The 26,768-nt window shown below is 41.3% G+C and overlaps 1 protein-coding gene across 9 annotated transcripts in view; it reads right to left on the bottom strand.

Moving 5' to 3' along the window:
* CCDC73 (coiled-coil domain containing 73) overlaps positions 1–26,768 on the bottom strand; it is a 250,434-nt gene that overhangs the window by 26,208 nt on the left and 197,458 nt on the right. For all 9 annotated transcript variants that reach the window (XM_056526613.1, XM_056526616.1, XM_056526615.1 and 6 more), the window contains 2 exons: positions 7,321–7,380; positions 4,296–4,400 (listed from right to left, as the gene is read on the bottom strand). In XM_056526613.1, coding sequence (XP_056382588.1) covers positions 4,296–4,400; positions 7,321–7,380 — 165 coding nt within the window. The remainder of the gene's footprint in view (positions 1–4,295; positions 4,401–7,320; positions 7,381–26,768) is intronic.

Below are 26,768 nucleotides of genomic sequence, written 5' to 3'. Positions count from 1 at the left end.
TGCAGGGGTGCACAGACACACATCGGACCTCCCACAGGGCAATTGCAGGTGTCCGATGTGTTAAAGGGGTACTTAACTGGAAATAAAATGTTTTTAACTTAACTGGTGCCAGAAAGTTAAACATATTTGTAAATTACTTCTATTAAAAAAATCATAATCCTTCCAGTACTTATCAGCTGCTATATGCTCCATAGAAAGTTATTTTCTTTTTGAATTTCCTTTCTGTCTGAACACAGTGCTCTCTGCTGACACCTCTGTCCATTTCAGGAACTGTCCAGAGCAGGATAGGTTTTCTATGGGGATTAGCTCCTACTCTGGACAGTTCCAAAAATGGGCAGAGGGGTCAGCAGAGAGCACTGTGGTCAGGCAGAAAAGAAAATCAAAAAGAAAAGAACTTCCTGTGGATAACAGCAGCTGACAAGTACAGGAATGCTAAAAAAATTTTTTAATAGAAGTAATTTACAAATCTGTTTAACTTTCTGGCACCAGTAGATTAAATTTTTTTTTTCCAGTGGAGTACCCCTTTAAGATGGCCACTGGAGCTCCACCCACCTGTTCCTGATGACCGCTGCGTTCTTCTTCTCTGGTCTGCCTTTTAGCAGACCAGAGAAGTAGAACACAGATAATACTGATTAATGCTATTCCTATGCATAGCACCATTCAGTATTTGCAATCAAAAGATTTAAATAAAGCGTTCACTGTAGGGACCAAAAAAGTGAAAAAAAAAAAAAGTTTTAATAAAAGCGAATAAACCCATCTCCCAGTAGAAAATTGCATTTCTCTCTTTTGCCATTTAACCAAAGAATATATATATATATATATATATATATATATACAGTAGCCCCCCGACATGCGATGGCCCCGACATATGATAAAATCGACATACGATGGCCTCTCAGAGGCCATCGCATGTCGATGTCAGCATCGACATACGATGCTTTTATATGTCGGGGCCATCGCATTAACTGCTATCCAACAGCGCAAAATGCTTAAGCTGCTGTCGGATAGCAGTTTAAGCATCCCTGGCAGGCTCGCTTACCTATTCCCGCTGCTCCGGGTCCACTTCGCGATCCTCCGGTGTCTTGCGCATCTTCTCCAGGGTCCGGGCCTCGCTTTCCGGTGTCGTTATTACGTCACTACGCACACCGCGCCGGCGCAGCAGCGTAATAATGTCACCAGAAAGCGAGGTCCGGACCCTGCAGAAGATGAGGAAGAAGCCGGAGGATCGCGGAGAAGACACCGGAGCAGCGGGACAGCACCGAGAGCCCCTGGGACAGCATCGGGAGCGGTGAGGACCTGGTCCGGAGCGGCGGGGACAGGTGAGTACAGCTTCCTATACTTTACATTGCACGGATCCCTCAACATACGATGGATTCGACTAACGATGGGTCGTTTGGAACTAATTACCATCGTATGTTGAGGGAGCACTGTGTATATATATATATATATATATATATATATATATATATATATATATATATATAAATTCAACATATTTGGTATCACCTTGTAGGTAAATGTCCAAGCTATTAAAATAAAATGTTAATGGTCCATACGGTAAACGGTATAAATGTAAAACAAAGATCAAGGATCCTAAAATTGCTGCTTTTGGTCACATCGCATCCCAGAAAAAAATAAATGAGAAGTGTTCACAAAGTCACATATACGCAAAAGTTGTACCGATAAAAACTGTACAGAAATAAGCTCTCATACAGCCCCATATATTAAAAATGTTAAAGTTATAGGGGTCAGAACAGGGCAGTTTAAACATATTTATTATGTCCTAAGATTGAGTTTTTTAAAAGCAGTACAATTTTAGAAAAGTATGTAACTATGGTTATTTTTTAATTGCATTGACCCACAGAATAAAGAAAACATGCCAGTTTTACCGTAAAGTGTACAGCGTAAAAAGGAAACCCTCCAAAATTTGCAAAATTGCGCTTTTCTTATCAGTTTCCCCACACAAATAATATTTTTTAGGTTGCACCGTACATTTTATGGTAAAATAAAAGGTGTCATTACAAAATACCATTGGCCACACAAAAAACAAGCCCTTATATGAATCTGATGATGGAAAAATAAAAAAGTTAAGGCGAGGAGTAAAAAATGAAAATGCAAAAATGATACAGTCTGTGCCCTTAAGGTCAAATTGGGCTGTGTTCTTAAAGGGGTACTCTGCCCCTGGCATCTTATCCCCTATCCAAAGGATAGGGGATAAGATGTTAGATCGCCGCGGTCCCGCTCCTGGGGACCCCGGGGATCGCCGCTGCGGCACCCCGCTATCATTACTGCGCAGAGCGAGTTCGGGCGATACAGGGGCGATACAAGCGATACAGGGGCCGGAGCAGCGTGACGTCATGGCTCTGCCCCTCATGACATCACGGCCTGTCCCCTTAATGCAAGTCTATGGCAGGGGGCTTGAGGACTGCCACGCCCCCTCCCATGGACTTGTATTGACGGGGGCGGGCCATGACTTCACGAGGGGCAGAGCCGTGACATAACGATGCTCCGGCCCCTGTATTGCCTGTCATTACGTGCAGAGCGATCTCGCTCTGCACAGTAATGATAGCGGGGCGCTGCAACAGCGATCCCCGGGGTCCCCAGCAGCAGGACCCGGCGATCTGACATCTTATCCCCTATCCTTTGGATAGGGGATAAGATGTCTAGGGGCGGAGTACCCCTTTAAGGGGGTTAAAAAAAAAAAAGACTTTTTTTTGTTTTTTACATTGCTGTGTATTGCAATTTTCTGACCCCTATAACTTTATTTTTCCATCTAGGAAGCACCTTTTTTCAGCAGTGAGCTGTGATTTTTTTCTTTAATCTTTTTTTTTTTTTTCTTATTCCATGTTTTGTGCTGCCCACGAACATTCCACCCGGAGAAACTGTAGGTGAAAATTCCGTAGTGTGAATAGCTTTTATGAGTAACAGTGGGATAACTGTACCCATCAGGTATGGAGCTGTTCCAGCCCTTAAGCCTGCTTCCTACTTCCCCACAGATTCTATGTATGTCATATGTTGGAAAGGAGTTAACTTGCTGTGAATTTGGAACTGTATTCCATAAAAACCGAACTTACCACAGACATAAATGTACGTCCTGGTGCGGAGGTACTTCGCTCACCAGGACGTACATTTACATCCTATAAATGACAGTTAGCATTGGAGCGATGATAGCTGCCAGCGACCCGCCGGTAATGGCTGACATCTGCGATCACACGGATGTCTGCCATTAACCCCTCAGATTCTGTGATCAATACAGATCACGGCAGCTGTGGCAGTGCGGCTACAGTTTTGGCTGATCTGACCAGCTAACCCACGGGGATCAGACCAGCTAACATGGTGGATGGATGTTCCCTCACCTGCCTCTGCCGCCTTCCTGGCATCTTCTGCACTTATCTGCCAGCAGATTAGAGCAGGAGACCGCTGATAATACTGATCAGTGCTATGCCCTATGCATAGCACTGAACAGCATTAGCAATCAAGTGATTGCTATAAATAGTCCCCTATGGGGACATGAAAAGTGTAAAAAAAAAAAGAAGTTAAAAAAGTTTTTAAAAAAGTAAAAAAATTCGAAAAATCCCCTCCCCCAATAAAAATAAAAAAAATGTATGTTTTTCCCATTTTACTCCCAAAAAGTGTAAAAAAATAATTAATAAACACATTTGGTATCACCACGTGCGTAAATGTCCAAACTATTAAAATATAATATTAATGATCCCACACGGTGAACGGCATGAACTTAAAAAAAAAATCCAGGAGGAAAAAACGAAAGTGCAAAAATGGAAAAACCCCAGGTCATGAAGGGGTTAAGGTCTAAATGGGCTTGGTCCTTAAGAGGTTAAGGACTTTATAAGAGCAGAATATCATATCATAAAAATGATATGGTGTTAAAAGTAGGAAATACACTTTAAAAACTATCCTTAAAGGGGAACTCTGGTACTTTTCTTCTTTTCCCATATCCACAGGTTAGGAAATAAGTTTCTGATAACAATGACCAACCCCCCCCCCCCCCCCCCCAATCTCCTGCCCGGCACCCGGGAGTTCTGAAGATTTGCATTCAGAACACCGTCTATCCTGGTGCATGAAGCCGCAGTGGTCGACACGTCCCCTCCATGCACTGTCTATGGGAGAGCCGGAGATACACAAGCGCTAAACAGTGTTCTGAACACAAATCTTCAGGACTGGTTTTCCCCTTTAATACCAGGCATTGCATGGATGCAGACTGTCGTTCGTCTATATATTTGAAAGGTAATATTTTTATACATTTTGAAATGATGACCAAAAATGTAGTACGTTACCTTGTTATCTTCCATGAGTTCAGACAGCTGGTTTTCCAAGCTAATGTTGGTTTGAGTATGTCGTTGAACTAAAGTTTGCATGTTGCTCAATACTCTTATATCCAGCTAAGAAACAAGATTTTAGTAGAATTATTTGCATTGTACAAAACATTTGAAATAGGCAATGTAAATGTTTTCATAGTTAAATCCACACTTATTGCTAGTTGATTTCATACATAGAGCCGGGGTGCCATGCAGGAGATCTCGTCTGATCCCAGTGTTCAGACTTCCCGCGATCAGACACTTATCCCCTATCCATAGGGGATTAATTGCCCTACTCCACAGCACTCCTTTAAGCAGTCAACCGAACACACAGAAGTCATCAGGTTCAGTTGATTTTTGTCTAAGGTGTAGGGGCACCTCAAGACTGTAACTGAACTGCAGCCAGCTGTATAGTCTCAAACATGGTGCACACTAAATGCAAAATACTGTAAGACAAAGGCTGTCCTGTAGTTGGAAGCTGATTTAAAGGTAAACAAGGAGATTGCAGTTCTTGGAGCATGAGTTTAACAATTCTGCCAGATGGAGGAATAGCTAATAGCATTTTTTTTAACCCCTTAAGGACGCAGCCCTTTTTCACCTCAAGGACTGAGCCCTTTTTCGCAATTCTGACCACCGTCACTTTACGAATTAATAACGTGAAAACGCTTTTGCCAAATATTCTGATTCTGAAAAAATTCTGATTGTTTTTTCGTGACATATTCTACTTTATTTTGGTGGTAAATTTTCGCCGTTACTTGCATCCTTTTTTGGTGACAAATCCCCAAATTTCATGAAAATTTTGAAAATTTTGCATTTTTCTAATTTTGAAGCTCTCTACTTGTAAGGAAAATGGATATTCACAATAAATTTTATTTTTATTCACAAATACAATATGTCCACTTTATGTTGGCATCATAAAATGGACATATTTTTGCTTTTTGAAAAAATTAGAGGGCTTCAAAGTAGAGCAGCAATTTTCAAAAAATTCATGAAAATTGCTAAATAAGGGACAGATGTTACAGAACTACAACTCCCAGCATGCCTGGGAAGTCCAGGCATGCTGAGAGTTGTAGTTTGGCAACATCTGGAGGGCTACCTTTTGGGCACCACTGTAACAGTGGTCTCCAAACTGTCTGGGCATGCTGGGAGTTGCAGTTTGGCCTTCCTAGTGGTTGCCACAGTATAGATGACTTTACTTTCACTTTCAATTCCCCCCCCCCCCCCCACTGTAGTTTTTCTACCTGACCCAGGATCCAGCAGTCTCCAGCGACGATCGGGGATCTCCAGGCATCTTCTCCTGCAGGTACCGGCCTCCATCTTCTTCCCACGATCCCCTCGACATCCAGGGGTGGGCAGAACGGGGGGTTGCAATGGCAACCCACTGTCCTGCTCTGCCATTGGTCAGAATCAGTTCTGACCAATGGCAGGGGATAGGAGGAGATTGCAGCTCTGCGACCTCACTCCTAGCCCTCAAGATGATCGGGGCTGTCCCTGACAACTCCGGTCATCGCTATTTTCCGGGTGATTGGGTCACCAGAGAACCGATCAGCCCGGAATAGCAGAAAGTCGCATGTCTGAATTGACATGCGATTTTCTGCGATCGCTGACATGGGGAGGTCTCAGGACCCCCCCCCCCCCCCGGGCGATGTGGCGGGGTGCCTGCTGAATTATTTCAGCAGTCATTCCGGTCCGGTCCCGAACCAGCTAGCGGCAGGGGACCGGAATTCCCAGGGGTGTATGCATACGCCCCACGTCCTTAAGGACTCGGGATGCAGGGCGTATGCATATGCCCGGCGTCCTGAACAGGTTAAATCAACTGGTGCCAGAAGGATAAACAGATTTGTAAATTACTTCTATTAAAAAATCTTAATCCTTCCAGTCCGTATTATCTGCTGAGTACTAGAGAGGAAATTATTATCTTTTATGAACACAGTGCTCTCTGCTGAATCATGAACACAGTTCTCTCTGCTGACATCTCTGTCCATTTTAGGAACTGACCAAAGCAGCATATGTTTTTGCAATGGGGATTTTCTCCTACTCTAGACAGTTCTTAAAATGAACAGATGTCAGCAGAGAGCACTGTGCTCGTGATGTCAGCAGAGAGCTCTGTGTTCCAAAAAGAAAATAATTTCCTCTGTAGTATTCAGCAGCTAATAAGTACTGGAAGGATTAAGATTTTTTTAATAGAAGTAATTTACAAATCTGTTTAACTTTCTGGCACCAGTTGATTTAAAAAAAAAAAAAAAAAAAAAGTTTTCCACCGGAGTACCCCTTTAAGTTTCTATTGACTTAAGACCAAAGAGCTTCTAATAGTTCAAGAGGAGGAAGACAAGATTGGTGCCTATGCGAAAGCTATGGAAAAGAGTAAATACACCATCAATAAATATAAAGTGGCAAGACACCAACATATAGTTCATGAAGAAGACGAAAAACAAAAAGATTTCTGTTATGTTGTAAATTGTATTTTTTTTTATTATAGAATACAAAGCTGTCACCACGAAACTGCAACATGCCCATTGTAAGTCAATGGTCCTTACCGAGCACTCCTATTGTCTAGTGTTGAGCGGCATAAGCCATATTCAAATTTGCGATATTTTGCGAATATATGGACAAATATTCGTCATATATTCGCTAAATTCGCCTATGCGAAAATTCGCCTATGCGAAAATTCGCCTATGCGAGAATTAGCATACGTGAAAATTAGCATATAAAAATATATGCAAGAATTAGCATATGCAAATTTTCGCACATGCAAAAATTCGCACGCCAGTCTCGCACAGTAGTATTAGAGCCTTCTTACACCACACAAGCTGGAAGCAGAGAGGGATGATCACTGTGATGTGTACTGTGGGGAAAGAAAAAAAAAAAAACGAATATTCGTAATTACGAATATATAGTGCTATATTCGCGAACACAGCATTGCGAATATTCGCAAGCAACACTACTATTGTCTATTTTACAACGATGCAACAAGCATGCAACAAAATTTTTTTAAGGTTTTTACCTGCTTTCCTTTTTTCATACTGATATGTTCCTCCATGAGTTTTTTGTTTAATTCTTTTTCCTGTCAAAGAATAAATGGCAGATGTCAGTGTAAGCTTTAACCCTTTAAAGGGGTACTCCACTGGAAAACATTTTTTTAAATCAGCTGGTACCAGAAAGTTAAACATATTTGTAAATTACTTCTATTAAAAAATCTGAATCCTTCTAGTACTTATCAGCTGCTGTTATGAGCCACAGGAAGTTCTTTTCTTTTTGAATTTCCTTTCTGCCTGACCACAGGGCTCTCTGCTGACACCTCTGTCCATTTTAGGAACTGTCCATAGCAGGATAGGTTTCCTATGGGGATTTGCTCCTACTCTGGACAGTTCCTAAAATGGATGTCAGCAGATGGTCAGCAGATGGACAGTGGTCAGGTAGAAAATAATATAAAAAAGAAAAGAACTTCCTGTGGCTCATAACAGTTGCTGATAAGTACTGGAAGGATTAAGATTTTTTAATAGAAGTAATTAGAGATGAGCGAACTTTTGAAAAATTCGGTTGGGCCGATTTGCCAAATATTTTGAAATAAATCGGTTTGATTTAAATGTATTCGTTCGCGGTGAATTTATATTAAAAATGGCTATTTCTGGACTACAGAGAGCCTCAATAGGGGTGTAAAACACTTTGCTTTGTTCTAACTAGCTTTTGGAGTGTGCTGGGGTAGTGAAATAATACTGTTATTCAGAATGACATGCAGATTACAGGCATCACTTTTTGAATCACTGCAGCAGAGCGGCACAATGACGAGACCATATAGTGGTTGAATGACAGCGTGGAGGTGTTGGCAGCATGAGGAGACCATATAGTGGCTAAATGACACAGCGTGGAGGTGTTGCCAGCATGAGGAGACCATATAGTGGCTAAATGACACAGCGTGGAGGTGTTGGCAGCATGAGGAGACCATATAGTGGCTAAATGACACAGCGTGGAAGTGTTGGCAGCATGAGGAGACCATATAGTGGCTGAATGAAAAAACTTCAATGTAGCTGATGCAAGTGCTAGGCAGGAAAGGTACCAGGTTATGTAGCGCGATCCACCACTCAGGCAGCTTCTTATAATAAAAGGTTCAGTTTATTTAGCCAAGGTTTAGACCCTCTTAATCAGATGTACAGTCAGTGTATGGTCATGGTTAAACAGAGCAGGTTTTTAAATGTGACAAAAGGGCGCCAAAAGGCCCCTAGGCTCCGCCTCCTAGTGGGCGTGAGTTTTTTTTTACATAGACAAAATCAAAAAGAGTTAAAAGATACATTAAAATAACATAAAATCAGTGACTTCAACACTGTCAAATGCAATAAGTAGTGTATATGATTTGGAAAAGCAGATAGGTATTAGATAGTCCAAGCATACTGGGAACATCAGAATATGTCAGTCAGCGCTCCGCTGTCACTAGCGGAGCCGCCGGTAGTGTGCGCATGCGCCAACTAAAAAAGTCGATAGTGATGACGGATACCTATTGATGTAGTGTAGCGGCATGGCATGTGTGCCGTTGATATACTGGAATATCAAGGTGTGTGTGTCCGCATTCCGCTGTCACTGGCGAAGCTGCTGGCAGTGTGCGCATGCGCGAACTCAGAAAGTTAATAATGATGACGGGAACCTATTGGTATAATGTAGCGGCGCGACTTGCATGACGTGGATACATTATGGCAACTTGTAATTGGTGTGAGCGCTGCAGGGAGCATTACCACAATACTATCCAAGATGCCGGAATTTTAATACTACGGAGATAATAAGGAAAATGAGATTGGAATGAACTATAATAGAAATAGAAATGTGAGTATGAATGCCGATATGGGGCTGTATGTATATATAGTTGTCATTACAATTGTATAATACATAGAATGGTCAGCATATATATACAACCAGCAATAAAATTATCAGCATATATAGTTAGTAATACATTGTCGTCATATATAGTTGGCAATATAAATGTATACATAACAGTAGACATATATCTGGATAACTACTTATTTACATTTATGAAACAATTATAATAGTTGGTTTATAGACAGTGTCATATTAGCACTGTATTAATATAGTGGGCAAGGAACATACAGAAGTGATATACCAAAATATATACAATATCCATAGACATATATATATTGCCCTGAGGCGGCCATGTTCAATAAAACTATGAGCACTTAAAAATGATATTAAAATAAGGTGTAGCGACCATTGTAGTATGTATGATAATATAAATAAACATAATAAAATATGCATATTACTTGGTATAAAAAAGAAGAATAAATAAATTCCTATAAATAATAGAAATAAGCAGCAGTAACAGCCTGTAACAGGTGAAATAGATATAAGTATACGGGGTTCATATTGTAATGGGGAGTCAGGCAGAGAAACCATTTAACTGGAGAAGATACACAAATGTCATTATCTAATGATTTTTCCCCCCTGCGGATAAATATGAGTGTGTGTAGACACAAATTTTATCTTACAAAATGTGACGAAGGAATGTGTGGACGTGGTATAAAGCCATAATGTGGGTGTTAAAGGGTTAAAAGTGTGATGATGGCTTCTAACGGATGATGTCCATTACTTTGTTCAGTCCATTAGGTGTTAAAAAATTTAATTTATATATCCAAAATGACTCTCTTCGCTGAAGTTTTTCAAACCTATTATGTGTATCCTCTGGAATGTGTTCTAGAATAGTTAAGGAAAAAGCCGAAAATTCCTTATTGTGGTGTTGGGCTGCATGTCTGGAAATGCTGTGTTTAATGAATCCTTTATGTACATTAGATCTGTGTTTATTCATACGTAGTCGCAGCTGTTGAATAGTACGACCTACGTATTGTAGTTTGCAATCGCATTCCAATAGATAAATCACGTGAGTAGTGGAGCAATCCATCCTAGTTTTGATAGGAAAGGATCCCCCTGTAGAGCTGCAGAGGAAATCCTTTTTGCCGTTGGTAATATTTGTACAACATTTGCATGTGGTCTTGTAACATTTATAATTTCTTTTAGACGACTGGGTGCCAGTATGTTCTTCAGAGTCTGGGCACGCCGATAAGTAATTGAGGGTTGGTTGGGGATATTGTTTTTCAGGAGGGGGTCTTGTAATAAAATTTTCCAATGTTTGTTCAAAATATTGCAAATATTCTATAGAGGTTTTGCAACTTTTTCCAGATAGAGTAATATTGAAATTATTATTATTGAGATAGGTTGTAAAATCCACAAATTCCTCCTCTGTTCCTCTCCAAATGAATAAGAAATCGTCGATGTAACGTTTGTAAAATGTTATCTTATCCTTCCAAGGGTGGTTGGTGTAAATGAGGGATTCCTCGTATGTCCCCATATAGAGGTTAGCAAATGCTGGCGCAAAACGGATGCCCATGGCAGTCCCCTGGGTTTGTAAGTATAGTTTATCATTAAAGGTAAAGTAATTATGATGTAAAATATAGTGGATTCTATTGCAAATGAATTCTTTTTGAACTGATGGCATTAAAAGGTCTTGATGTAAGGTTTTCCTAATGACACTTATACCCTTATCATGTGGTATGTTGGAGTATAATGAAGAGACATCTAGTGTGGCCCATATGAAGTCAGATTCCCATGTGAAGTCCTGAAGTAATTCTATTAAGCTGGGCGTGTCCTTGAGATATGAATCCAGTTTTGCCACATATTTTTGAAAGATGATGTCAATGTACTGAGAGAGATTGCTGGAAATGGAGTTGATGCCTGCTATAATTGGGCGGCCTGGGGGGTTAACTGTACATTTGTGTATTTTGGGAAGGTGGTAAAAAATCGCGGTTTTTGGGTTTTTGATGGTGATGAAATCCTTCTCCTTTTTATTGAGAATTCCATCATCAAAGGCTTTTTTAACAAGGTTAGTACAGGTGACAGAGTATTCTACTGTTGGATCATGAGGTAGAGTGGTGTAGTACTTCTCATCTCCAAGGATCTTCATCGCTTCCTGTATATAGGCTTGTCTGCCTTGAACGACGATGCCTCCCCCTTTATCTGCGTTTCGGATTATAATATTAGGGTTTTTAGAAAGAGACTGCAGCGCTTCTTTTTCCTTCCGATTCAAGTTTGATTGAAAATGATCATATTTACTGAGATCTCTCAGGTTCGATGCAACAAGTTTGTAAAAAGTCTCAATGAAGGGACCCCTATGATGAACCGGATAAAAGGTAGATTTGGGTTTGAGGGGAGTAGTGATTGGTGATGGATTCAATCCGTGTTGGATATCAGATTCTTTGGGTTGATCTGGATATTGAGTGTTAGGCATGTTAAAGTGTCAAGTTAAAGTTAATTTTCTTGTAAATTTAATTAGATCAACATAAACATCAAACTCGTTGATTTTACCAGCTGGATAGTATGATAAACCTTTATTAAGGAGTTGTAATTCTATTCGATTAAGAATATGTGAGGATAAATTGAAAATGTGTTTATACTCAGTAGATATTAGTGTTGGTGAACCTTGTTTTTCTTTGATATTGGGATATGGGTTTCTTTTCTTCTGGCACCTCCCGCCCCTTTTTCCTCTTTTGTTTTTTCTCTTTCTTCTTCCAGAGTCTTCCGTTTCTGCGCCCTCCGGTTGTAGAAATTGGTGATGTAGGTGGTCATAGGATCTTTCTTTATGGGATAGGTTGGGGTCAGGGTTAGGGCCGTTGGTAATTCTAAAAAAAAGTGTGGAGTGAGTGGAGGAACGATTGTGGGGAGAACTGGGGATGAGAGGGGATGGGTTGTTCTCTGTAGTGGAAATAGCTGTAGAGTCTCGTTCGGACTGTTGAGTTTCACAGATGGTGATAAGGGATAGATCACTGGCTGGAATATGTTCAGATGAGTGCAGTTCTACTGGCAGTGTATCTAGGAAAAAAGTCGGTGGTAGAGATAGAGATGGACATATTTGAGCTTGTTCAAACAATCTATCTAACTCCTTTTTATTTAAAGATGTTTGGGGTGCCAATTGATGATTGTTGGGGGGTTTATGAATGCCAAGTGTTGTTGGCATCTGTGTTAGTATAGTTTGTTTGAGAACTGTAAGCTCTTGTAGAATAGTGGCTTGATCCGATAATCTTTTGGGTAACAATGGGAATTCAGATAGACCAATTTCTTTGTCAGGATTGTCACCTTTAGCCGGATGGATTTCCTCTGATGTTTCTTTGGGTTATCCGATTGGAAGTATTTCTAGTGGGAGCCTTGTGAAATCTACTATTGGTGAAGGCTCTGGTATTTTGTAGAACGGTGGGAGATGATTGATGATATTGTGCTGAGTTTGATGTTCTGTTCGGATGATTCCTAGAATATTTATTGTGGGATTGTGATGTTTGGTTTTTCTGTACCCTTCTATATGGTAGTTTTTCTCGTTTAGGTGTATCTTGTCCAGAGGAGTTGGTGGAATTGGAATTTTCCACCACCTCTTTATCCTTAAGCCAGTACTTGATGTTCCCGGTCCTATAATCTGATCTGTCGCGATTTAGTTTGTGGACTTTCTTGTCCAGGATTTCTTTCTCAATATTGAGAATCCTGAGGGTTAAAACCCGATCGAATTTGGCAAACTCACTGTGGTGTCTGTTAGCAAAGAGAAATTGAACTTTTTCGGCGATTTCATTGTTCAAAGACTGACAGACGGCTTCTCTTTTAGTGATGAGAAGTTGTATGGTATTTACAGCAAAGTCGTGCATCATAGTGTTTCAATGATCCACAAACTCCAAGTCCTCCTTGAATGCTGGTTCTGGACATAATCTGAGACCATGTGGTATGATGTTCTCAGTGATGTATATACGGAGGAAGCATAGGTCTATATGATGATGCATTTCTGTTTTGAGTGCTTTCTCTAATTCGAAGAACAGCTTAGGGAGGTCACAGGGTGGATCAGGATGATCTATAAGGTTAGTGTCAACCCTATCGGGTTCATTTACAGGAGTATTTAGTGCTGATAATTGGTCTATCAGGCGATCCCGTGCTGTTAAACGGTTAGCACAGTAATCCATATAGAGTGTGGTATATATATATGGAATAGAGAATAAAGGACTAAGTTGATCTGATTAGATGTATGGCAGGACCAAGAGTGACTGTAAAATTATCAACAATTCACACTATAATTTACCAATATGCGTAATTTGATTAATCAAGTGGTACCATATGATATAATACAATTTAAGATGTAATGCAGTTAAGTCCAGTTCAAACCAATATAGTGGTACTCTGCGATAAAAAGATATTGGGCAGAGTCAGTAGTGTGACATCGGTCTGTCAAGCAGTCTAATCCCAGTATCCTGCAGTACAATATGAACAGAAAATATCACCTGGGTGGTAGTAGGGGATTCAGAGAGTCCTGAGATCCATATAGAAGTAATCAATGCACTCTATGCCCAGTTTGTAGAGGTTCTCAAATTCTCAAGGTGAATATTCCTTGTTCCCTCCAAAAAACAGTGGAAGGGGGGGGGGGGGGGTGCAGGATTCTGTTCACCAATCGGGGTCCAAACAGCTTGGTCCGAATTAGACAGGATATATTCTATAGAGAAAAAGATAGAGCAGAGCTCCTCATAGGGCAATACGTTTTTTCAGGTGTATATGTATTTGGTGATGCTATAAACAAGTATATAGTCTTGCTCACCTTGTAATGTTGTGTATAATGACACAACAGCAATAAGCGCGTGGTTTTAATTGGTGGTGGAGCAGCTTCCTGGGACCGGCAGCAGGTTGGCCTGTCCGAGGTATCAGATGCAAGTGCTAGGCAGGAAAGGTACCAGGTATTATATCATATAAGGTATTATATCATATGGTACCACTTGATTAATCTAATTACGTATGTTGGTGAATTATAGTGTGAATTGTTCATAATTTTACAGTCACTCTTGGTCCTGCCATACATCTAATCAGATCAACTTAGTCCTTTATTCTCTATTCCATATATATATATATATATACCACACTCTATATGGATTATTGTGCTAATTGTTTAACAGCACGGGATCGCCTGATAGACCAATTATCAGCACTAAATACTGCTGTAAATGAATCCGATAGGGTTGACACTAACCTTATAGATCATCCTGATCCACCCTGTGACCTCCCTAAGCCGTTCTTCGAATTAGAGAAAGCACTCAAAACAGAAATGCATCATCATGTAGACCTACGCTTCCTCCGTATATACATCACTGAGAACATCATACCACGTGGTCTCAGATTACATCCAGAACCAGCGTTCAAGGAGGACTTGGAGTTTGTGGATCATTGGAACACTATGATGCACGACTTTGCTGTAAATACCATACAACTTCTCATCACCAAAAGAGAAGCCGTCTGTCAGTCTTTGAACAATGAAATCACCGAAAAAGTTCAATTTCTCTTGGCTAACAGACACCACAGTGAGTTTGCCAAACTCGATCGGGTTTTAACCTTTAGGACTCCCAATATTGAGAAAGAAATCCTGGACAAGAAAGTCCACAAACTAAATCACGACAGATCAGATTATAGGACCGGGAACATCAAGTACTGGCTTAAGGATAAAGAGGTGGTGGAAAATTCCAATTCCACCAACCCCTCTGGACAAGATACACCTAAACGAGAACAACTACAATATAGAAGGCTACAGAAAAACAAAAAATCACAATCCCACAATAAATATTCTAGGAATCATCCGAACAGAACATCAAACTCAGTACAATATCATCAATCATCTCCCACCGGTCTACAAAATACCAGAGCCTTCACCGATAGTAGATTCCACAAGGCTCCCACTAAAAATACTTCCAATCGTAACCTCACCACACCAGCCAGACAGAAGCCAAGGGTCCCTACACCCAAACCTATCAGGGACGAAAACCACCTAAGTGCATAACCCAAACAAACATCAGAGGAAATCCATCCGGCTAAAGGTGACAATCCTGACAAAGAAATTGGTCTCTCTGAATTCCCATTGTTATCCAAAAGATTATCGGATCAAGCCACTATTCTACAAGAGCGTACCGTTCTCAAACAAACCATACTAACACAGATGCCAGCTTGGCACACTTGGCATTCATAAAACCCCCAACAATCATCAATTGGCACCCCAAACATCTTTAAATAAAAAGGAGTTAGATAGATCGTTTGAACAAGCTCAAATATGTTCATCTCTATCTCTACCACTTTTTTCCCAGATACACTGCCAGTAGAACTGCACTCATGTGAACATATTCCAGCCAGTGATCTATCCCTTATCACCATCTGTGAAACTCAACAGTCCGAACTAGACTCTTCAGCTATTTCCACTACAGAGAACAACCCATCCCCTCTCATCCCAGTTCTCCCCACAATCGTTCCTCCACTCACTCCACACTTTTTTTTAGAATTACCAACGGCCCTAACTCCGACCCCCAACGTATCCCATAAAGAAAGATCCTATGACCACCTACATCACCAATTTCTACAACCCGAGGGCACAGAAACAGAAGACTCTGGAAGAAGAAAGAGAAAAACCAAAAGAGGAAAAAGGGGCGGGAGGTGCCAGAAGAAAAGAAACCCATATCCCAATATCAAAGAAAAACAAGGTTCATCAACACTAATATCTACTGAGTATAAACACATTTTCAATTTATCCTCACATATTCCTTAACAAAGGTTTATCATACTGTCCAGCTGGTAAAATCAACGAGTTTGATGTGTATGTTGATCTAAATACATTTACAAGAAAATTTACTTTAACTCGACACTTTAACATGCCTAACACTCAATATCCAGATCAACCCAAAGAATCCGATATCCAACACAGATTGAATCCATCACCCATCACTACTCCCCTCAAACCCAAATCTACCTTTTATCTGGTTCATCATAGGGGTCCCTTCATTGAGACTTTTTACGAACTTGTTGCATCGGACCTGAGAGATCTCAGTAAATTGGATCATTTTCAATCAAACTTGAATCGGAAGCAAAAAGAAGCACTGCAGTCTCTTTCTAAAAACCCTAATATTATAATCCAAAACGCAGATAAAGGGGGAGGCATCGTCGTTCAAGACAGACAAGCCTATATACAGGAAGCGATGAAGATCCTTGGAGATGAGAAGTACTACACCACTCTACCTCATGATCCAACAGTAGAATACTCTGTCACCTGTACTAACCTTGTTAAAAAAGCCTTTGATGATGGAATTCTCAATAAAAAGGGGAAGGATTTCATCACCATCAAAAACCGCGATCCTTTACCACCTTCTCAAAATACACAAATGTACAGTTAACCCCCCAGGCCGCCCAATTATAGCAGGCATCAACTCCATTTCCAGCAATCTCTCTCAGTACATTGACATCATCTTACAAAAATATGTGTCAAAACTGGATTCATATCTCAAGGACACACCCAGCTTAATAGAATTACTTCAGGACTTCACATGGGAATCTGACTTCATATGGGCCACACTAGATGTCTCTTCATTATACTCCAACATACCACATGATAAGGGTATAAGTGTCATTAGGAAAACCTTACATCAAGACCTTTTAATGCCATCAGTTCAAAAAGAATTCATTTGCAATAGTATCCACTATATTTTACATCATAATTACTTTTCCTTTAATGATCAAATATACTTACAAACCCAGGGGACTGCCATGGGCATCCGTTTTGCGCCAGCATTTGCTAACCTCTATATGGGGACATACGAGGAATCCCTCATTTACACCAACCACCCTTGGAAGGATAAGATAACATTTTACAAATGTTACATCGACGATTTGTTATTCATTTGGAGAGGAACAGAGGAGGAATTTGCGGATTTTACAACCTATCTCAACAATAATAATTTCAATATTACTCTATCTGGAAAAAGTTGCCAAACCGCTATAGAATATTTGGATTTGGAACTATCCAATCATAACAACAAAGTCATTACAAAACCTATTTAAAAAAAAGTAGACTGTAATAGTCTCCTCTCTTATAACAGCAGCCATTATAAAAAATGGAAGCTCAACATTCCATATGGCCAATTTTATAGAGTCCGTAGGAATTGCTCTGACATCTTGGATTATAAGGAACAGAGCAAAATCATAAAAAAGAGACTCTTGGAGAAGGGATACCCATCAAAGGTCATCAAAGCAGCATATCAACGAGCTCTAACAGGCCCTAGAATAATAGTGAAGAAGAAACCCATCACAGTGAATGATCATCCCATTGAAGCAAACCAAGACTTTTTTAAACATAACTTTATCACCACTTACAGCGCATCACATAACAGCATCCGCAATATTTTGAACAAACATTGGAAAATTTTATTACAAGACCCCCTCCTGAAAAACTATATCCCCAACCAACCCTCAATTACTTATCGGCGTGCCCAGAATCTGAAGAACATACTGGCACCCAGTCGTCTAAAAGAAGAATTTACCAACAAAATCAAAACTAACCATTTCACTACAGGAAATTATAAATGTTACAAGACTACATGCAAATGTTGTGCAAATATTACCAACGGCAAAAAGGATTTCCTCTGCAGCTCTACAGGGGGATCCTTTCCTATCAAAATTAGGATGGATTGCTCCACTACTCACGTGATTTATCTTTTGGAATGCGATTGCAAACTTCAATACGTAGGTCGCACTATTCAACAGCTGCGACTACGTATGAATAAACACAGATCTAATGTACATAAAGGATTCATTAAACACAGCATTTTCAGACATGCAGCCCAACACCACAATAAGGAATTTTTGGCTTTTTCCTTAACTATTCTAGAACACATTCTACAGGATACACAGAATAGGTTTGAAAAACTTCAGCGAAGAGAGTCATTTTGGATATATAAATTAAATTCTTTAACACCTAATGGACTGAACGAAGTAATGGACATCATCCGTTAGAAGCCATCATCACACTTTTAACCCTTCAACACCCACATTATGGCTTTATTCCACGTCCACACATTCCTTCGTCACATTTTGTAAGATAAAATTCGTGTCTACACACACTGATAATTTTCCGCAGGGGAAAAAAATCATTAGATAATGACATTTGTGTATCTTCTCTAGCCAAATGGTGTCTCTGCCTGACTCCCCATTACAATATGAACCTCGTATATTTATACCTATTTCACCTGTTACAGGCTGTTACTGCTGCTTATTGCTATTATTTATAGGAATTTATTCTTCTTTTTTATACCAAGTAATATACATATTTTATTATGTTTATTTATATTATCATACATACTACAATGGTCGCTACACCTTATTTTAATATCATTTTTAAGTGCTCATAGTTTTATTGAACATGGCCGCCTCAGGGCAATATATATATGTCTATGGATATTGTATATATTTTGGTATATCACTTCTGTATGTTCCTTGCCCACTATATTAACACAGTGCTAATATGACACTGTCTATAAACCAACTATTATAATTTTTTCATAAATGTAAATAAGTAGTTATCCAGATATATGTCTACTGTTATGTATACATTTATATTGCCAACTATATATGCCGATAAAGTACTACTAACTATATATGCTGATCATTTTATTGCTGGTTGTAAATATATGCTGACCATTCTGTGTAATATGCGATTGTAATGACAACTATATACACATACAGCCCCATATTGGCATTCATACACACATTTCTATTTTTATTAAAGCTCATTCCAATCTCATTTTCCTTATTATCTCCGTAGTATTAAAATTGCGGCATCTTGGATAGTATTGTGGTAATGCTCCCTGCAGCGCTCACACCAATTACAAGTTGCCATAATGTATCCACGACACGCAAGTTGCGCCGCTACATTATACCAATAGGTTCCCGTCATCATTATTAACTTTCTGAGTTCGCGCATGCGCACACTGCCAGCAGCTTCGCTAGTGACAGCGGAATGCCGACACACACACCTTGATATTCCAGTATATCAACGGCACACATGCCGTGCCGCTACACTACATCAATAGGTATCCGTCATCACTATCGACTTTTTTAGTTCGCGCATGCGCACACTACCGGCGGCTCCGCTAGTGACAGCGGAGTACCGACTGACATATTCTGATGTTCCCAGTATGCTTGGACTATCTAATACCTATCTGCTTTTCCAAATCATATACACTACTTATTGCTTTTGACAGTGCTGAAGTCACTGATTTTATGTTATTTTAATGTATCTTTTAACTCTGTTTGATTTTGTCTATGTAAAAAATCCTCACGCCCACTAGGAGGCGGAGCCTAGGGGCTTTTTGGTGCCCTTTTGTCACATATAAAAACTTGCTCTGTTTAACCATGACCATACACTGCCTGTACATCTGATGAAGAGGGTCTAAACCTTCGCAACGCGTTATGTTTTGGCTAAATAAATTGAACCTTTTATTAAAAGTAGCTGCCTGAGTGGTGGATCGCGCTACATAACCTGGTACCTTTCCTGCCTAGCACTTGCATCTGATACCTCGGACAGGCCAACCTGCTGCCGATCCCAGAAGGCTGCTCCACCACCAATTAAAACCACGCGCTTATTGCTGTTGTATCATTATACACAACGTTACAAGGTGAGCAAGACTATATACTTGTTTATAGCATCACCAAATACATATACACCTGAAAAAATGTATTGCCCTATGAGGAGATCTGCTCTATTTTTTCTCTCTAGAATATATCAATGTAGCTGAAGCATGAGAAGACCATATAATGACTGAGTTACACAGCGTGGAGTCATTGGCAGTATGAGGAGACCATATAGTGGCTGAATGACACAGCGTAAAGGTGTTGGCAGCATGAGGAGACCATATAGTGGCTGAATGACACAGCTTGGATGTGGCTGAAGCATGAGGAGACCATATAGTGTCAGCATGAGTAGACATTAGGGCTTCATAATACCTAAGATTAAAAGACAAAATTTGACATTTTAATTGAAGATTTATGTTAGCTAGTGCTACCATAAAAAAAATCTTTAGGCCCAGACCCAGGCCCAGCAGCATCAGTAAACCATATATTTGCTGAATGACATAGCCTGGAGTTGGCTGAACATCAGGAGACCATATGGGGGTACATTTATCAATGTTTGCTTATGTATTCCTTTTTTTTAGTTATTTTTTTTCTTACTTAATTTTTTTTGCTTATGTGCGACTTTTTTATCAACTGGTTTCAGCCTGTTGATAAATTTCTTTCACATAAGCACTTTTCTTTTTTTTTTTTAATTTGCTTTGGTAGTGGCTTTTTCTGCTCCATGTCTGAGCTGGAGTAAATTTAGTAGGTTTTTCATGTGATGCGACTTTTTTGCGACCGTCGCACTTGATAAATCTCTGACCACTGCACGTCAAAAATCACTTTTTACTTTGGTAAGCAAGTTTCTTTTTTTTTTTTTTTTTTTTGCTTAGGACACTGCACAATCAAAAAGTCGCACAAAAAATAGAGTAGTCGCACATGCAACTTTTTTACAACAATTTTAAGCAAAGAAAACATACTAAATGCTTTCATAAATGTCCCCCATAGTGTCTGAATGGCACAGCCTGGAGTTGGCAGAAGCATGAGGAGACCATTGAAATTAAAGATTTTTAAATTTAAGATTTTGAAATTTTAATTTCACTACTCTGCCTGAAATACTTATTGTGTATATGAGGGAAGTACTAGTCTAGAACAGCAGCAGAGGTGTACTATTTTCTGTCCTTTCACAGTATATAGACCTATGGCAGATTAACAGGTACAAAAAAGTACACTACTTAGATGTAGGTATGTGGTATGCACTTATGAGATAATTAACCAAACCCCAAGGCCGCAGCCTGGGGTGCAAACACCTCAAATTGCTCCCCCCTAAAACATAACTTTTAATAGTGTATATATTTAAAAAGTAACAAATCCAGAAGGTGATGATTAAAAATACAGTGTCACATGGGAAAATAATATTGGAGCAACATTACTCCAGTATTCAGGGCTCTGCAGAAGCCCAACATCCCAATTGTGACACTAATTAGAACACAAAATTGCCGCCTCTACATGTTTCGCCGTCACCACGGCGTTCTCAAGAGGCAATATGTGGCAACATCCATGCACTTATGAGGGCAGAAAAATGTGCTACAGTATGCTTAAAAATATTTATTTTTACCTGTGTCCCAGATTCCAAAATTCCTTTATAAACAGAGAATGTCAGAATATCACCTGACATTCAAAATAAGAAAATGATACATACGTTCTCTGGAGAAAAGGATCCTTCATTAGATGACAATATGAGTATTGTGTGTTCCAGTGACATTAGCTCATCGGAGGAACAGGAAAACATGATACAACTTAATTCTACAACTGAAGAACCAAAACAAACAATGAACGACTTAAAGCCTACTGGGACTGAGGAACTTCAAAATGGTAAATCTACCACCTGGGATAGTCAGTCAATTCCAACAGCTGATGATCAGTATCTACAGTTCTCTGTTTCTGCTAGTACTTGGCAATATTCCTTTTATTACTGGTATCAACTTTGCAATAATGCTGGTAGAGTAACTCAAGGATACCCACATGTTACCCACACAGTCAATATATGGAGACCATATAGTGTCTGAAGGGCACAGCCTGGAGTTGGCTGAAGCATGAGGAGACCATATAGTTGCTGAATGACACAACCTGGATCTGGAAGCAGAATGATCCAGCTAGTGCTTCCATAATATTTTTTTTAGGCCCAGACCCAGGCCCAGCAGCATCAGTAAACTATATATTGGCTGAATGACACAGCCTGGAGTTGGCTGAAGCATGAGTAGACCATTGAAATTAAGTGACAATAGGGCCTAGCAATCTCTAAGAATAAAATATGAATTTTGACATTTCCATTGAAGATGTATGGTACCTAGTGCTACCATAAACATATATAAGTAATGTCCTAGGCCCAGCAGCACCACTAAACCATGTAGTTGCTGAATGACACAGACTGGAGCTGGCTGAAGCATCAGTAATCCATATATTGGATGAATGGCACAGCCTGGAGGTGGCTGAAGCATGAGGAGACCATATAGTGGATGAATGACACAGTCTGGAGTTGGCTGAAGTATGAGAAGAGACCATATAGTGGCTGAATGAGACAGCCTGGAGCTGGCAGCAGCATCAGGAGTCCTGAAAGTGACCCAGTGACAGAGGGGTGCGGTGAGTGGCAATACCAGTACCCGGTGACGAAGGTGGGTGAAAAAATGAAGTGTTGGTATGGCACCATGGTCAATCTACTCTCATGCATCAGGCATTGGTGGATAGAAATTCTGGCTGATCCATGCCAAATTCATCTTCACAAAAGTCATTCTATCCACATTTTTCGTGGACAGACGAGTTCTCCTTGGGGTGACTATGGCCCCCTGCCGAACTAAACACCCGCTCTAAGGACACACTACTGGCTGGGCAGGATAGCTTTTCCAGGGCAAACTCTGCTAGTTGCAGCCACAAATCAAGTTTGGCTGTCCAGAAGTCCAGCGGATCTTCAAGGTGTGTTGGCATGGGCATGTCAAGGTATGCCACCACCTACTGGTTCAGGTCCTGCTCCAGGTGTACCTGGTGCTGATGAGTTGCTTCACTATGCAGGTGAAGTAAGCTACTCATCAGCGACTGTAGACTCAGGCTGCTGCTGATGGAGCTGGTACTACTCCTGCCACTCCACCCCTCCCCAGCAGCCATTGCAGTGGAAGGTGAGCGTATGGGGGCCCGATTCAGACATGCGAGAAGATTGACGATGGCGCCGATAGGCATCGGCCAACTGACTACATAGGATGCCTCTGTAGTAGGTCACTTTGTCCTCCCTCTCAGTAAAAAAGGCCCCTATTTTGTGGCAGTAGCGTGGGTCCAATAAGGTGGAGATCCAAAAGTCATCCCGCTGCCGAATGGTGACAATTTGGCTGTCAATATGCAAGCAAGTGAGCATGCATCGTGCCATTTGTGCAAGTGACTCGGAGGGTCTCCCTGCCTCCACCTGCACTGCATACTGCCATGGTGTGTCTGGGTCCTCTGTCTTGCCCTCCTCATAACCATCTAGCTTCTCTAGCTACTCCTACTTCTCCTCTCCTGTCAGATTACTAGAAAACCGCCCATTTGGTGAAACCTAAACTGTGCTCCACTATGCCCCTCCCCCTCCTCCTTCAGGAACTGCTTCACAACCAGATTGAACACGTGTGCCATGCAGGGCGCATGGCTCAGCCTTCCCAGTCGCAGCGCAGACAAGATGTTCTTCCCTTTGTCAGTCACCATGGTTCCCATTTCCAGTTTTTGTGGATAAAGCCATGCTCTGATTTCTTTACAAAGGACTTTTAGCAGTTCCTCCCCTGTGTGACTCCGTTTGCCAAGGCAAACCATGTGAAGAACAGCGTGACACCTCCGTGCCCTGCACACATGGTATGCTGAAGGGCCACTGTGACTTGTCTGGGCAGTGGAGGCTGAGGACATGGTGGAGGATGAGGAGGTGGAGTTGCACACTGTCACAGGACCAACGGCCTGAGAGAGTGGAGGAGGAAGCGTCGTGACCTGTCCAAGTTGGTGTTGTGGCTGTGCAGGAACCACATTCATCCAGTGAGCCGTAAAAGACATGTAGTGTCCCCGATTATAGTTACAGCTCCAGACATTGGCGCTGCCGTACACTTTAGTACACACCGAAAGGCTCAAGGACTACCTACACACCGAAAGGCTCAAGGACTACCTTTTCTTCCACAAAATTTTGCAGGGCTGTAACTGCCTTCTTCGAAAAGAAATGACAGCTTGGCACTCTCCACCTCGGCTTGGCACAAGCCATCAGTTCTCTGAAAGGTGCAGAGTCCACCACTTGAAAAGGGAGGGACTGCAACACCAGCAACTTGTACAGGAGCACCTTCAGCTTCTGCGCCATTGGATGAGTGGGCGCATATTGTTTTCTCTTGGACATGGCTTCGCCAATGGATTGTTGGCGTAATGGCTGACTAAAAGTAGGAGGAGCAGAAGCATCTGGAGCGACAGAAGGAGGGTATGATACACAGCTCCCTTCGGCTGAGGTGGTGGAGCATTGGCTGGCTGAAAGAGGGAGCGGCGTGCAACTGGGTGATGCAGCAGGCTGGACCACCACATCGGAGCCACGGTTCTCCCAGGCTGATTTATGCTGGGGAAGCATATGTTTATGCAGGGCCGTGGTGCAAACATTGGGACCCTGGCCACGCTTCACCTTCTTGCATGAACCTCCTCCGGATGCCTGATGAAAAACTGCCTCACCGCAGAGTAGCTGATTTTCCCACCAACAGTCCTCACTACTTGAATGCTACTGCCGCCGTCTTCCACTACCTCCCGGGTAAGTAGGCTGCCACGAAGCAGGTGGTCTCTGGCCACTTATGCCTCCATGCTGACTGGCAACCACGCTACCACCTTGCTGGCTCAGCTGCTGCCTCACGAGCAACCTGCAACTCTCTTCTCCTGATGATGAAGCCCCTTCTGCACCCGGCTCCCAATTGCGATCGGCTTAATCATCATCAACAAGTGTCTGCATGTCACTGATGTCCTCCTCAGGGTCCTCAACAGTGTCTGTTTCAGGACCCTGAACCCTGGTAACAACGCCTCCCACGTCACTCTCCTCATCACTACTTGCCCACCTAGCGGAAGAAGCGGCGGATGTCTCCTCCACTTGTTGGCTGGGCAGTAGCTGCTGACTGACCTCTATTAGATCGTCCTCAGTGAATAGTGGAGCTGAACCCACAGCATAAGACCCTTCTGTAGGGGAGGGAACAGCATTTTACAGAGGCAATGGGAGGACAGGGACTGCTCCCGGGCCATGCCAACTGAGGGTTGTACCTGGTAAGAAAAAAGAAAAGAGAAGGACCGCACCTCGTGTATTACCCAAGGTACCAGGAGGGGTAGAGGGTGGACTGTACCAGCCTTTCGGTTGGCCGCTCACCTAAAGGTAGAATTTCAGAGCTTATCACCCCTGGAAGGGGGTATAGTCAAAGCCTGTAGTGAACTGCAAAGCTCAAAGGGTCACAGGGAAGGAGGAACCGATTCTGTTCAGTAGAGTAGGTAAGGGAAGTAAAAAGACCAGTGCTTCAGGCGCTGTTCAGAGTTTCATTGGTTGAATGAATATTCAAATGCAGGTATCTCATTTAAAGTGCCATTAGGCGCTATGTTTATTTAGGAAGTCACCAATGACCCGTTTCGGAGGTAGAACCCTCCTTCCTCAGATTGGCATTGCCTCAACTGAGGGTTGTGTCTGAGAAACCCAACGACTGTTGACTGGGGGTATCAGATGTCACTTGTGATGAAGTGGATGACCGTGTTAACCAATCGATGACGGCAGATGTGTTGCTGGTTGAGACTCGACCGCTAGCTGATGCCTGGAGCTCTGGCCTCTCGCTGTGACTCCTGCTGCCACTACTTAAAAAAGTATATGAGTACAACACCAGCCGGTGAGTACTTTTGCCTGGACTTTCACAGTATCTGGCCCTTGACAGATTAATAGGTTTAAAATAGTACACTACTTAGAGGTAGGTATGCACTTATGAGGGCAGAAAAATGCACTACAGTACGCTTAATAAACGTATTGGAGTAAAGCACCAGCCGGTGATTTCTTTTGGCTGTCCTTTCACAGTGTGTAGGCCCTTGACAGATTAACAGGTGCAAAATAGTACACTACTTAGATGTCTGGATGTGGTATGCACTTATGAGGGCAGAAAAATGCTGTACAGTGCGCTTAAAAAAAAACTTATTTTAGTCAAATGCCAGCTGGTGATTACTTTTGCTTGGACTTTCACAGTATGTAGGCATTTGGCAGATTAACAGGTACAAAATAGTATACTACTTAGATGTAGGTATGTGGTATACACTTATAAGGGCAGCAAAATGCGCTACTGTAAGCTTCAAAAATTATTTGAGCAAAACACCAGCCAGTGATTACTTTTGGCTCTCCTTTCACAGTATGTAGACCCTTGACAGATTAACAGGCACAAGATAGTACACTAGATAGATGTAGGTATCTGGTATGCACTTATGAGAGCAGAAAAATGCGGTACAGTATATTTAATAAAACGTATTTTAGCAAAACACAAGCTGGTAATTACTTTTGCCTGGACTTTCACAGTATGTAGGCCCTTGACAGATTAACAGGTACAAAATAGTACACTACTTAGATATACGTATGTGGTATGCACTTATAAGGGCAGAAAAATGCGGAACAGTACGCTTAAAAAAAAAGGATTTTTGCACAACACCAGGAGAACACAACAGTGCTGCAGCACAAAAAAGCTGTTTACTAAACACAAAAAGTCAAAGACTATTAGGAATTGACTGTTGGGTATTATACCGTCTATAGACTAGTATAACCAGCAGATGATTGGTTGTGGAACAAAGACACAAAATTGCGCTGAAAAATTATTCCTGCCTCCTCTGCTGAGGTTTATGAAGTTGAGGCGGCTTGTTGAAATGTATGAGGCAACACACAGCTATCTGCCTCTCTCTGTAATACAATGCTGAAGAAAGTAACTGGGAGGTTTATGGCTGCAGTAAAAATCCTTTTCAGTGAAAAAAAAA

The sequence above is a fragment of the Hyla sarda genome, chromosome 6, assembly GCF_029499605.1.
Source record: "Hyla sarda isolate aHylSar1 chromosome 6, aHylSar1.hap1, whole genome shotgun sequence".
In the NCBI taxonomy this organism is placed as follows: domain Eukaryota; kingdom Metazoa; phylum Chordata; class Amphibia; order Anura; family Hylidae; genus Hyla; species Hyla sarda.
This window is presented reverse-complemented; position numbering and strand designations above follow the sequence as displayed.